This window comes from Cibotium barometz, chromosome 48, assembly GCF_041138505.1.
Source record: "Cibotium barometz isolate CiBa-2024 chromosome 48, ASM4113850v1, whole genome shotgun sequence".
Lineage (NCBI taxonomy): Eukaryota > Viridiplantae > Streptophyta > Polypodiopsida > Cyatheales > Cibotiaceae > Cibotium > Cibotium barometz.
In genome coordinates this window covers 37,084,294-37,096,870 of record NC_141093.1, presented here as the reverse complement: position 1 = coordinate 37,096,870, position 12,577 = coordinate 37,084,294, and the positions used below count along the sequence as shown (strand labels likewise).

Below are 12,577 nucleotides of genomic sequence, written 5' to 3'. Positions count from 1 at the left end.
ATCCATGTGTTGGGCATCATGTGAAGGAGCATCATGCTCATCTTCCACGGGCAACTGCCCATCAAGGATATCCTTTGTAGCAACAACTTGTTCTTTCGTAGGACATTCGGAGACAAAGTATTTGAAACAGTGGCCAGCAAATGTATCCCACCTCAATTCATACATTAAAGGTTGCAGCCCAGCCATATTGACACGCAAATGTGTCGGCCTAGGTCTCCCAGTATTCCACAACATGCATAGACGATTTCGGTTTCTAGATGTCATTCGAGGCACCACCAAGACATCACCGATACCTCGCATGAGACCTGGTAAAACACGCCAAAACATTGGTGGGAATTGTTTCACTTCAACCCAAACTGAGCAAGCCTGGCGCAACATATCTTGGTACTCTGCCATAGGCTTCCACGGAACCACATGAACCAATTGCCCATCCAAAAAAAGTGGCACTTGCTCCAAGACTGCCCTACGGGCTTCCGAAGTGCGAAAAAGTATTTCATAAAAGCCTCTCGGACCATCGTAAATCTCCTCAAGTGCCTCAGGCGACACCAAGCGGCCCAGCCATGCTCTAAGACGAGGCAACAATGGAATACGCCCAGTAAAGAAAAAGATAGCAACACGATCATGAAAATCTGCTAGCTGTTGTAGCAACAAAGGAGTCTCCATGCATACATCAGCCACACCACTATTATCTACTGCAGCCATTTGCACGCTATTTGCCTTCACATATTCTTGCAGAAGCTCACCAGTGATCTGCAGCAAACGTGCAAACTCCGGAGAAGGTGCCTGAGAACTTTCCTCTGCATTCTCTCCAACATTCACCGGAGTATAGCTTGCATCAACATCAAGCCTTTGACGTTTTTGTTGCTCCGAGACATCTGAAGCATAACCCACATCTTTCTCGATCATCTCCTCAATAAGATCCATGTTAAGGCTATTGGCAGCCATGTCGCCAACAGCAGCAGCCGGGTCATCCAAATCCATGTACAAAAGCAAAGAAAACTTGTTCTCTCAAACCCAAATTCAGCACCTACTGCAGTGCTGGCTGGAAACTCTTCTGTACCTGCAGTACCTGCTGAAACCCTACTGTACCTGCAGTACTGGCTGGAAACTCTTCTGTACCACCTGCTGAAACCCTACTGTACCTGCAAGTCACCTGCTAGAAACCCTACTGTACCTACAGTACCGGCAGCTGGAAACTCTTCTGTACCTGCAGTACTTGCGGAAACTATTGTACCTGGAAGAACCCCTACTGTACTGCAGCACCTGCTGGAAACCCTATTGAACCTGCAGTACTTGCTAGAAACCCTAGTGTACCTGCTGTATTTACAGTAATACCTCTTGTTGCAAGCAGCTCCACTGATAACGAAAGGCGGTGTGTTGTCTTCTCTGCAAGGATGTCGATCACACTGCCACGTCCAGGTATCGCGCCAACACAGTCACCAGCGTAACAAGAGGTGTGTTTACAAATTCGACTTCTCTACCCATCTCTCTCTCTCTCTCTCTCTCTCTCTCTCTCTCTCTCACACACACACACACACACACACACACACACAAGCCCTGAGGTAGAGCAGAAGCAAAAGCTCGACTATGAACAAGAACTGGCGACGACCAGCAAGTGGGAAGGACCAACAGTAGGGTGGAGGCGGCGGGGCAACGGCAGAACTCCTCCACGCTCTTTCTCTCTCCAGTCGACCTCTCTCTCTCTCTCGTGTTGCTCTCTCCACCACTTCCCCTTCTAACATCTGAGCTGCCTCATCGACCTTGCAAAATCTACACAACTGAATTAGAAAAAACCACGTTATGCATTGGTAGTAACAATTGCTAGTCATAACAGCTTGACCTCCTCAAGCTTTCGTGGTAGTATGCCACGGTTCAAATGTTGCACATGCCTGCACTCTAACCAAGGTTTTCTTGTGTGTGTGCCAGGTCATAATGGATCTAGAAAGATCTAAGCGAGAGTTTGAGAATGATTTGTTTGAAGCAGAACAATACCTTAAGTAAGTTGTTCAAAAGCTTTCCTTGATGCAGCATGTTGCGTGGTGTATGACATAATAACACCACTTGAGTAAAATTTTGATGTATAACCTCACTCAACCATGATAAAGGACATGTCAACGAATGTGGAAGACATGCTGTGTAATGCATGCAAGTATCTCACTGCTCACAAGACCCCCTCGAACAAATCTCTCTTTTTATGCAGGGTACTCGACCCTTCTGTACCTATTGAGTGTGACATCATCTATTTTTGTAAAGAAGAAAGAGACCTTGCTTTTATATTGGTGTTTTTCCTTTGTGTGCATCGGTTTTAGACCAAGTCATATTGTTATTTGTTCAGTTACATGGAGAGGAAGTCAATTTCACAAACAGAAGTGGAACTCATTCTAGTAAATTTTCTCATTTTATGCCTACTTTACAGGCAGGCAAAGCTGCTGCACAGAAGCCTGAAGGAGGCTGTAGAAATCATGCAGGAGGAAGAGCAGTCTTCATTTCTAGTTGCATCTGGCATGCTGCAAGAGGAAGCACACAAAGCACGTGCTGCTTTGAGTACCATCCATCTGAAGAAATTAAATACAGTGGAGAAGAACACTTCCGCCACCACCATACAACATTCCGAAGGAGCACCTGTTAAACTGGTGGCTCCAAGCTCACAAGGTGGACATTTTTGCTTTGGGACTCCAGATAGGGTGTAATTTCACCTTCCAACTGCATCATGTATTGAATCATCAAATGCCTTGTGCAGGTGGAATCCTGATGCCAGAAGTTGGTGAGATGGTGTACGTGCCCCGACTAGGTAAAGAAGCGAAAGTGGTTCAAGTGTTACCTGGTAAAAAAATGGTACTTGTGCAATCAGGATCTATACAGCTGCGATTAAGCATATCTGATGTTAAGAGATGAATGTATATGGATGGCAGTGTACAACAAAAGGCTCTTTCTGGTGTATCATCTATACATGCATGCATATGTGTACATACATGGACGTGGTCTTTGCTTGTTTGCACTCTTTGCCCTTTCTCCTCTTACAACACATTCACCACAAGAGGTGCATTTGATGGGTAAGCTTTCTCACTTTGAATGTCTTCACCATGTTCCTCATCTTGTCCTTTTGAAGCTAACTCAAACACTATTAACTACAACCAACTTGGACATGCTTAATGTAAAAAAACTTGGTTTCCCTATTAAAGTGCTCCATCTTTTTTTATACAAGTGGGGGCAACGTTGTTTAGTCCTATTTGCAAATATAGAAATGTCATCCAACACACATTTTCCTTAACACCTCTAGTGATAAGATTTTCTCCTTGCCTTCTCCTATGTGCACGTCTTTTTGTCTCGTTCATACATATACTAGGATTACTTACATGCCCTGCAAGAGATTGAAACTAAAAAGACACTTGTAAGAGATCAAACTTGATGATAGCTAATCACAATGATAAGTATACACACAAAGAACTTAATCAAACACATAAATCAATCAATCACAAAAAATTTGACAAATAGAGACTAATGAACAAGATTAAGAGACTAATAATCTCCAAGCTCTTCATAGGAGTGTTTCACACAGGAAATGCAAACACCTCTCTTATTATTACAAAGGAGAGTACAAAATTTCAAGGCCTACAAAGAGACCTACTTTTGGAAATCAATGCTTTACTCTCACTATAAGGTGGGTATTAGCTAGCCCTATTTTGTTATGCCTCATTTATGAGGAGTAGCCATGTGGTTGAGGAGTGTGGATGCATGGGAGCTATGCTTTAGACATTGGATGGTGATTGTTGGAGGCCAAATGGTTAGAGAACTTAGATATATTTGGTATAGTTACAATAGACCACATGCAAGTGGAGATTATCATTTTTGTGTTCGGTCCTATAAAGGTAGGAAAGAGATCTTGTTAGGACACCTCATCCTAGGGTTGTGAACGGGCATCTAGATGAGTCCATATGGGTGTGGAAGCGCCACCAAAAGTGAGTTTTGTAATGTTCTCAAGTCGTGTGGTATGGTTGATAGTATCAAGTTGGAAACAACCATGGGTGGTAACTGTAACCTTGATATCTAGAGGTAGGAATTCTTTAAGCCTAACAATATCTCATTGTCTTTATTTGACCTCACGCATGGCTAGGCTCCACATTGAAATAGTGAATTTGAAAGCTATCTTCTAGATTATTTCTAATGCATTATGGTAGTTCTAGTTGTAGTTTATTGAGAGAACCATTTTTTGAATCCTCTTCAAAGTTTTCCATGAGAGAGAGAGAGAGAGAGAGAGAGAGAGAGAGAGAGAGAGAGAGCATCTACTAAAGACCCAATGGGCCAAAGTTTAAATAAAATTGACGAGGCTAAAAAGTCAAAAAATAAAATTTAAAAAGCAAACTCATCGAGTAAAATTACAAAGTAATTAAGAATCTTTAAAATACTTAAGGAATATAATAAAAATTAAATTAAAATTATCTTTAAGAATAATTAAAATTATATTGATCTAAATTAATAAACTATATTAATTTAAATAATTAAAACCATATTGATCTAAATTAATAAAACTATATTGATCTAAATAATTAAAACCATATTGATCTAAATCAATAAAACTATGTTAATCTATTAAATAAGGTTATATTATTAAAAAGTATTAATAATTAATTAAAGAAAATTAGATAATTAAAAATTAATTAGATATTAAATATTATCTCAATGAATAAAAAAGAGTTAAGAATCCATTGGAAACATAAGAAAATAGGAAAATACCTAGAATTAAATTAGTATGAATGAAAGTTAAATAGTTACTGTATCCCACCTTGAGATCTTTAACTAAATCTGTCAGGCATTTGAAATTTTTGATGATACAACAAAGGTCCATATCTTTGGACTAAGCCTTAAAGACAAGGCGTTGCAATGGTTCCAATTGTGGGACCCTTGGCATAAAGGCATTTTCACGACTACATTGCATACATTAAGTACCTCGATTCACGTTGCGAAGGAAGGGAAAAATTGAGTGATGAGCATTTAATGGACCATTATCTCTTGGGTTTGCACAATCCAAAGCTTCACGATCATCTGTTAGTGAAGGACCCCTTAACGTTTGATCAAAGCCTGCAAATGGGCGATATTTCTCGATGATAATATGCGAGAAAGCGAATCCACGCAATTAGCCAACGACAACCCAAAGCCCATTTGTAACATTACCCTCATCTCCTCCCAGGCATCATGCATTAATGGTAGCACTCACACATAGTGCCACCACGACCTTCTACCATGCCCATCTTTCCTTTCCAACCATTCCCTCTCAGAGAAAATCCCATTGATCATGGAAAGATCAAACTTGGTCCATTGTCAAGCCCATGGAGCCCCTGCATCATATTAGAAAAGCTTGCCATTAACACCCCAATGTCACAGCTATGGGATTGACCATTACTTCAAGGATTGTCCTTTGCAATCAATTTCTAACTCCATGGTCGAGGACATGCCATCCCTCAATGTGTTGAGCATTCAACATTGGAAGATATCCACTATCCCATTGAATGTAGTCACTTGGTTGCAGGCCAAACTCAAGAAAGCCAAAGAACCAAAGTAGTCTAACAGCTTAGCTACCAAATGTGCCACATCCAAAAAGAAACAGTGCTCCAAGCACATTGACAATAGTGAAGATTAGGTTACCATCAGAAGTGGCTCAACAAAGACCACATCCAACTCCTCAAGGAGTGATGATCGTGCCAAAATGCCACTCCACCAAAGCAGCTAGGAATCAAACCAAACCACCAAACTGGCCTACCCCATATCCCAACCCCATCATCAAGAAGCAACATCTTCAATAAGCCGAAGCACTGGTATAGTTCTGTCAAGCGGCCCAACCCGAAGAACCGCCATTACACATGTCCTATGCAAGAACACCCAAGGACATGCAATCCCCCATAGATCTATTTACTCGATGTCCGGGAAAAGAACCTAAACTTTCGCAGCAAGTACGGAAGGACCCCCAACTTATGCTCGAGGCCAAGGAAGATTCGTTCGCCAACTTGACATTGACCCATGAACATCTTGCCCCACCTGTGTCTCCTAACCCTCCATTACCTATTCCACAGGAGGCCAAAACCAAATCCCACATTCACATCGAACACCTTAGGACATGCAATCCCCCATAGATCTATTTACTCGATGTCCAGGAAAAGAACCTGAACTTCTGCACACAGCAGGTATGGAAGGAGCCCCAACTTGTGCTTGAGGCCGAGGAAGATTCGTTCACCAACTTGACGTTGACCCATGAACATCTTGCCCCACCCGTGCCTCCTAATCTCCATTACCTATTCCACAGGAGTAGGGCATGAATAACGGCCAACAACTCTTTCTCATAAACCTGCAAATACAATTCTGTATGTTACAGGCGGCGGCTTTCAAAAGCCACTGCATGTCCCTCTTGATTCAAAACAACCCCCAAACAATCTCCATATGAATCACACTCGACCACAAAAGGTCTATGCAAGTCTAGAATAATAAGAACAGGCCCTGTGATGATGGCATCCTTCAACTTTTGGAAAGTTGTCCTTTCTGAATTGGACCAACAAAATGCAACTTTCTTCTTCGTCAAATCATGCAACGGAGAAGCCAAGAAAGCAAAGTGTCGAATAAATCGACAATAGTAAGAACATAGACCAATGAAGCTCCTGACTTTATAGACATTTTGAAGCTCTAGCCAGTCCTTAATAGCTTGAATCTTTGCGGGATCCATGCATACACCATATTTTGAAACAGTATGCCCCAAATAATAGATCTCTGACAAGAAGAATTCACTCTTCTTTCCATTGATGAAAAGCTTGTGTTTCCTAAGCTCTTCAAAAACAATGGCGAGATGTTCTTTATGCTCAGCCTCACTCTTTGAAAAGATAATAATATCATCAAAGAAAGTTTCTATGAACTTGCGATGAGGTCTAAAAATTGTCCATCATTCTATTGAAAGTGGTGGGAGCATTTGTAAGACCAAATGACACCACCAAATATTTATATAGCCCAAATGAGGTTCTGAAAGTGGTTTTGTGCACCTCTTGAGGTACCACTCTAATCTGATGGTAGCCACTCTTAAGATCAATGCGACTGAAACAAGCACCTCCCTCAAGTTTGTCAAGAATATCATCAATTCTAGGAATCGAAAACTTGTTCTTGATGGCAATCTTGTTAAGGGCCCTATAATCAACACACATTGTGTATGTCCCATCCTTTTTCTACTGCACAAGCAAAACTAGAGAACAATAAGGCGAAGAACTTGGCCTCATCAATCCCTTTTCTAGAAAATCATTCACTTGAGTCATAATTTCCTCTTGTTGGGCAGCACTCACCCTATAAGAAGGTCGGCTAGGAGAAGATCTACCAAGGATTATGTCAATACAATGATCCTATGGCCTCTCTGGGGGTAACTGTCTAGGTAGGAAGTTAGCAAATCAATCAGCATAATCACTTAAGAAATCAATCTTATCTTGATCTACGGAATTTACAGTATCATGCTCGACATTATCACGTACAAAGACCAAGTAAGAACAAGCTGATTTCTTTATTGCCTTGGAAATAGAAATGTGGCTTACAACGAGTATGGTACTCACCAGTAGTACCCGCATCAATACAAACTTCCCTATCCCTATGAGTAAACATAACTTTCTTCTCTTTGTGCGAAATATTGGGATCCAAACGATAATGTGATGGCATCCCAAGTATCACATCACATTCTGTAAGTGTGGTGCTACGAGAGGAAGTCTTCATGATCCAAAATCCCTGAATCTGTATACGAAGCTTCCTGATGATGGGAGTGACCTTGACTTCCTTGCCCTCAAAGGCGGCATCTGCATGAAAGTCCATGCCCAATTCCTCGGGCTTTAGCCCAAGAGTAGTAGCCATCTAAATGGATATAAATTTATCTGTAGAGGCATTATCAAAAAGGAATAAAGCCTTTTGATCCTTTGGCCCCGAGCTTTGCATAAAATTCTGCTCTTTGGCTCATGTGTAGTATTACCCTATACATCAGATATACAGATATAACATTCACACTCGGTTTTGCATCTTGCACATTATTCTTTTTGGGATTCTGGGAGCATTGAGATATCATGTGATCCTTGTTCCACATAAGAAACACTTCCCCTCTCTCATGCAATAAAAAATGTGCTATCTAGATAGCTTAGGATCATCCTTTTTACCCTCGGCTTCTTTTCCAAGCCCCCTTTTGCATCCTTGGACTCATTGGGCATAAACTTAGGTGGTTGTCCACCCTTTTTTGCTCATTTTCGGCTCTGAATTTTCCCTTATATGAGCTGAATTATTTGTCTTTTTGATGCTCCCTTACCATGTAGCTCCTCAAAAATAGTAGCTGAATATATGAGCTCCTGTAAAGTGTTGTGGGGATACACTGCAAGGCTCTTCTGAAGAATGATTCATTGCAGCCCTGACTCAAACTTTCTTTTCTTCTCATCCTCATTAATCGTCATGAAAGGTGTGACCTTGAGAAGAATCCATCAAACTTTGAGACATAAGAGGAAACGGACTCGCCTGCATCCTGTGTTAAGCCAATCCCATTCCTTTCGTATATCCTTTTCGAAGTGAGGAGGAAGGAACTGATCAAAGAATTGCTCTTTGAAAGCACTCCATGTACGAGCAGTTGTCCTATCCAAGAGCTTTGCCACTGCAGTCTCTTTAAGATGCTTACCCAATGCCTGAGCACGGTGAAGTCCTCATATTGAGAAGAATTTAGGACTTTAACACGACTAATATAGGCCATAGTTAGGTTATATAGGGTGAAACCAACATAGAGTAATCTAGGCTAGGAGCAAAAGGGGAAAAAAAGAAAGAAAAAACTAAGAATATTGAGTGCAAAAAAGCTCATAGAGGCACAAACCAAGAGGAACGAAGAACAAATTAAAACTAAATAATCATCGTGAACCAGCATTAGGAATCAATCTAATGGACTTTTCATGCACCTTAAGTTGGGAAGAATTATTAGTGAAGTTGATAGTGTGAGTCCATAGGCCCTTGATCTTCTCTCACCAGCGCGATCAGCGCTGGGATCGAGTGTTTTGGACACAACATAGAAAAGCACATTCCAAGACTTCAAATAAGGATCCTTGAACTTAATTTCAATGGAATCGATTTGAACATAGCATTGTGAACAACAATATGCATGCCGGGACTGTGGACTTTTACTCTCCACTAGACCCTCCATCTTCTCTACTGCCACCATTGTCCCCAAGGAGTTTATCGATAGCTTTATAAGACTTTTGAGCTAGACGCCCATTGTTTTCACTTACTTGACTTACTAGTACTCAACCCACACAGCATTGATGCGGTATGTAAAAGACATTAAGAAGCGAAACGTAGGAATGGAAGCAGGAATACAAAGGGTCGATCGGAATACAAAGGGTCAATCGAAGGGATTTTTTCCTCTTATTTTTTAGAAATCCATGATTTCTTTTTTCTCTCCTCTCCTTGTGCCTTGGTTGTCCACGGTTAATATGTAATAGATATATCCTTGGTCCATCCATATTTTTGCTTACGTGACTTATCTATCCTTGGTCCACAGCCACACGGCAGTGAATCCATTCCTAGGCCTTTTATACACCGCCCGTCACAATATGGGAGTTGGCCCGTTTTTAAGAGGCAGCATCGGAAGTAGCAAACTTACAAAAATTGGAACAAGAATGATTATCATTAGCCGAGGTATGTTACTCATCATGGATAGAAAAGAATTATCCATATTTTCACTTGCAAGAGCGCAACAAGCTAACTCTTCATAATGCCAACATCCAAATGAACCTTGAGAGATAGGTCAGTTGCATCACCAACATATCCCATAATGCTATCACAACCACCTAACTATGGTATTTTTCCCCTAAGATAAGGAACTACTGTTCATCCAGCTTATGCAATACCATTAGAAAAAGAGTGCAAATTGCTCTAATAATAGTGCAAGCATGCCCATTCAATGTGGCATGGGCACAAGAGCCGCTTAAAAGCTACCACAATGTTGCAAGAGCATGCCCATTCAATGTGGCATGGGATAAGACCCGCTTCAAGGCTACCACAATGTGGCACGAGCATGCATATAGTTGAGAAATGCTAAGCTAAGGAGGCTCATAGCTAGTCAACATGGTCATATTTAATTAAGGAGGATAATTAACACTAATAAAGATTAAAAAACATGCAAAATAAGCATAAACAAGAGTCTAACTCTCATTGCAAAACCCACACACATAAGTGTTGTGAGTACATCATTTTATAGCTCTAAGGAGCTCCCACATCACAAGCTATGTGCATCCTTGTGCCATCCATGTGTCAATAAATGCTCACACTCCATGTGCTACCTTGTACTTTCCATGTGCTACTTTTTTACCATTGCCTTCACCATTTAAATGTAACCATATAAATTAACCTCTCAGCTAAGACCCCTAGTCTTTATTCTTCCTTTCTAATGTGCATACCCTCCCCCTTGCTCTTTCTCATGTTGTACCCTAACACATTGCTATTTCAATACTCCCCCTCGACGTGATGAGGGTCTATCACCTAACATGCTACACTGGACCTACACTCCTAGCCATATATTGGAGTGGTCAGCCTTCAGCTTGCCTTATAGGCTACAATGTTGGTTTTGATTTGACACTTTACACATGGGAGGATGGGTTACCAAACCAGGGGTGAGAAGCCATGCTTCTCATGATCAAAATAGCTGCCAAGCTGCCTCAAAAGTGTCAAGGAGCATGTAAAGATTCCTTACACTATTCATAGTCCAAACCTACCACATCAAAGAATTGTGAGTCCCAATAAGTTCTCTACTATAAGGAAATCCACATTTTGGAGATGCTTAAAGAACTAGATGGAAGTCAAGTTAGGATGAAGTCCTAAGTGATGTACTTCATGGATATATTATGAGAGTAGTCGTTATAATAGCATTAGGCCTCTTATGAGACTAAAAGTGCCCGGTCGGCCATACTTTAAGTGAGTGTAAACACTTATGGCCATATATATAAGTGAATTTCTCTCATAATACAACATACTCTCCCATTGTGCAATTGAGTCTTGCTCTTGCTAATCCTCTTGCTAATCCTCTTGCTAATCTCTCTCCCTAATGTATGCTAATGAGTGTGTGTGAGTGAAGTGAGGTGAGAGGAGGGACGAGGACCTGTAGTGCAACGTGGCGGTGTGACAATGCTTGCGGGAGACGCGGTGGAATTGCTTCTCAAGGAGTTGTAGAGCTTGGAGACCTCAAGGGTTACGAGCTCGGCCATTGGAAAGATCCTCACAACAGTTGTGGTTCACCAGGTAATCTCTTTTTTGATGTGTTTCGAGGAGGATTAGGGTGAGCCATAACATTTTTAACGCCGCTGTCGAGGAGCCATCCTTTGGCTTTTTTCATCGTTTTTTCTCTAATCTACGCATAACCCATTGCCCATTATCTTAATTAGTGGTTTCCCATGAAAAAGATGTGGATTTGATGGTGATTTTTGTGAGATTTGGTATAGAATAGCTCTCTTTTTTGTTTTTGAAAAGAATGCTACTTTTTGAGGGTCTAGACGACAAAATCACGGACGACTCAGGGAAACAAAATTGTAGTACTCCAAAAATACTACAACTCCCTCATACAGAGTTTTTCAAAATTCCTTCTGAGGTGCAAAACTGGAAAAAAATTCTCGAGAAAAATTTTCATCTTGAGACAGTGATGGAAAATAGGTTTTAGGACCTCCTCTTCCATCTGGGAAGTTCCTAGCATACGCTTTTTTCGAAAAAATATATCAAGGTCGTTCACGTGCGTATAGCGCCTAATCTAATTAGGGCAAACGGACACCCGTTTGATCCAACGAAGATTACGCCAAGCCTCTTGAGACTATAACGGGTGGTGGAAAAGTATAAAAAGCAAAAAAAAAACTGTAATTGCTCATTAAGGAGCATTTAGGAACTCTGACACGGCCACAATAGAGGGATTGCCAGAGATTACACAAGGACTCAACTTCGAGCCATTGAGAACTATGCCGCAAATTCACCTCCCAATGCCATTGGCCATGCCTATAACAAGCGTGTCATCGAGTTTTACACCCTCTGTCACTTCAATTCCACCACTGGGCTTTGGGCCCTTGCCTAACATTCCCGCAAATCCTGCAAGTACTAACCCCTTCCTAGATGCCCACACCTTGGACATACTGACTAGTCTAGGAAGGGGGGTGGCCCAAGGACTCACTGAGTCTCTTTCAACAAGAGCACTCATATACGGCCTCAATGATTCATACAGAAATACGATCGTACAGATTTCCAAAATTATGGGCAAATATGACGGAACAACAGACCATGTTCAATTCATTCAAATGTTTGAACAGAGATGTGAAGCCTTTGGAAATCCCAGCTGCCCCACTAAGGTACATGCATTGAACTTATGTTTAGAGGGAAAAGCTAGTCGATAGTTCATCGCATTAATGCCAGCGATCAAGACTAACTTCAAAACCTTGAAATCAGCCTTTATACATGGCTTTTCCAGACAAGGTGATTGGTGGAGTGCAATAACAGAACTCTATTCAATTGAGCGTCAACCCAATGAATCCATTAGAGATTTTATCCTTCGGATAAAACT

At 41.2% G+C, this 12,577-nt stretch overlaps 1 protein-coding gene across 2 annotated transcripts in view; it reads left to right on the top strand.

The window, feature by feature from the left end:
* The window catches only part of LOC147611143 (DNA mismatch repair protein MutS, type 2), a 63,184-nt gene extending 59,983 nt beyond the window's left edge, over nucleotides 1-3,201 (top strand). The window contains exons 15-17 of one of the 2 annotated variants that reach the window (XR_015263969.1): nucleotides 1,927-1,997; nucleotides 2,128-2,201; nucleotides 2,417-2,553. Coding sequence is in view for 1 of the 2 variants with exons in the window: in XM_086785806.1 (XP_086641932.1) it covers nucleotides 1,927-1,997; nucleotides 2,417-2,652; nucleotides 2,741-2,895 (462 nt within the window). In the remaining variant the exon portion in view is untranslated. Of the gene's footprint in view, nucleotides 1-1,926; nucleotides 1,998-2,127; nucleotides 2,202-2,416; nucleotides 2,653-2,740 lie in introns of those variants that run through there. The other variant, XM_086785806.1, reaches the window with a different exon arrangement.
* Nucleotides 3,202-12,577: the final 9,376 nt, after the last annotated feature.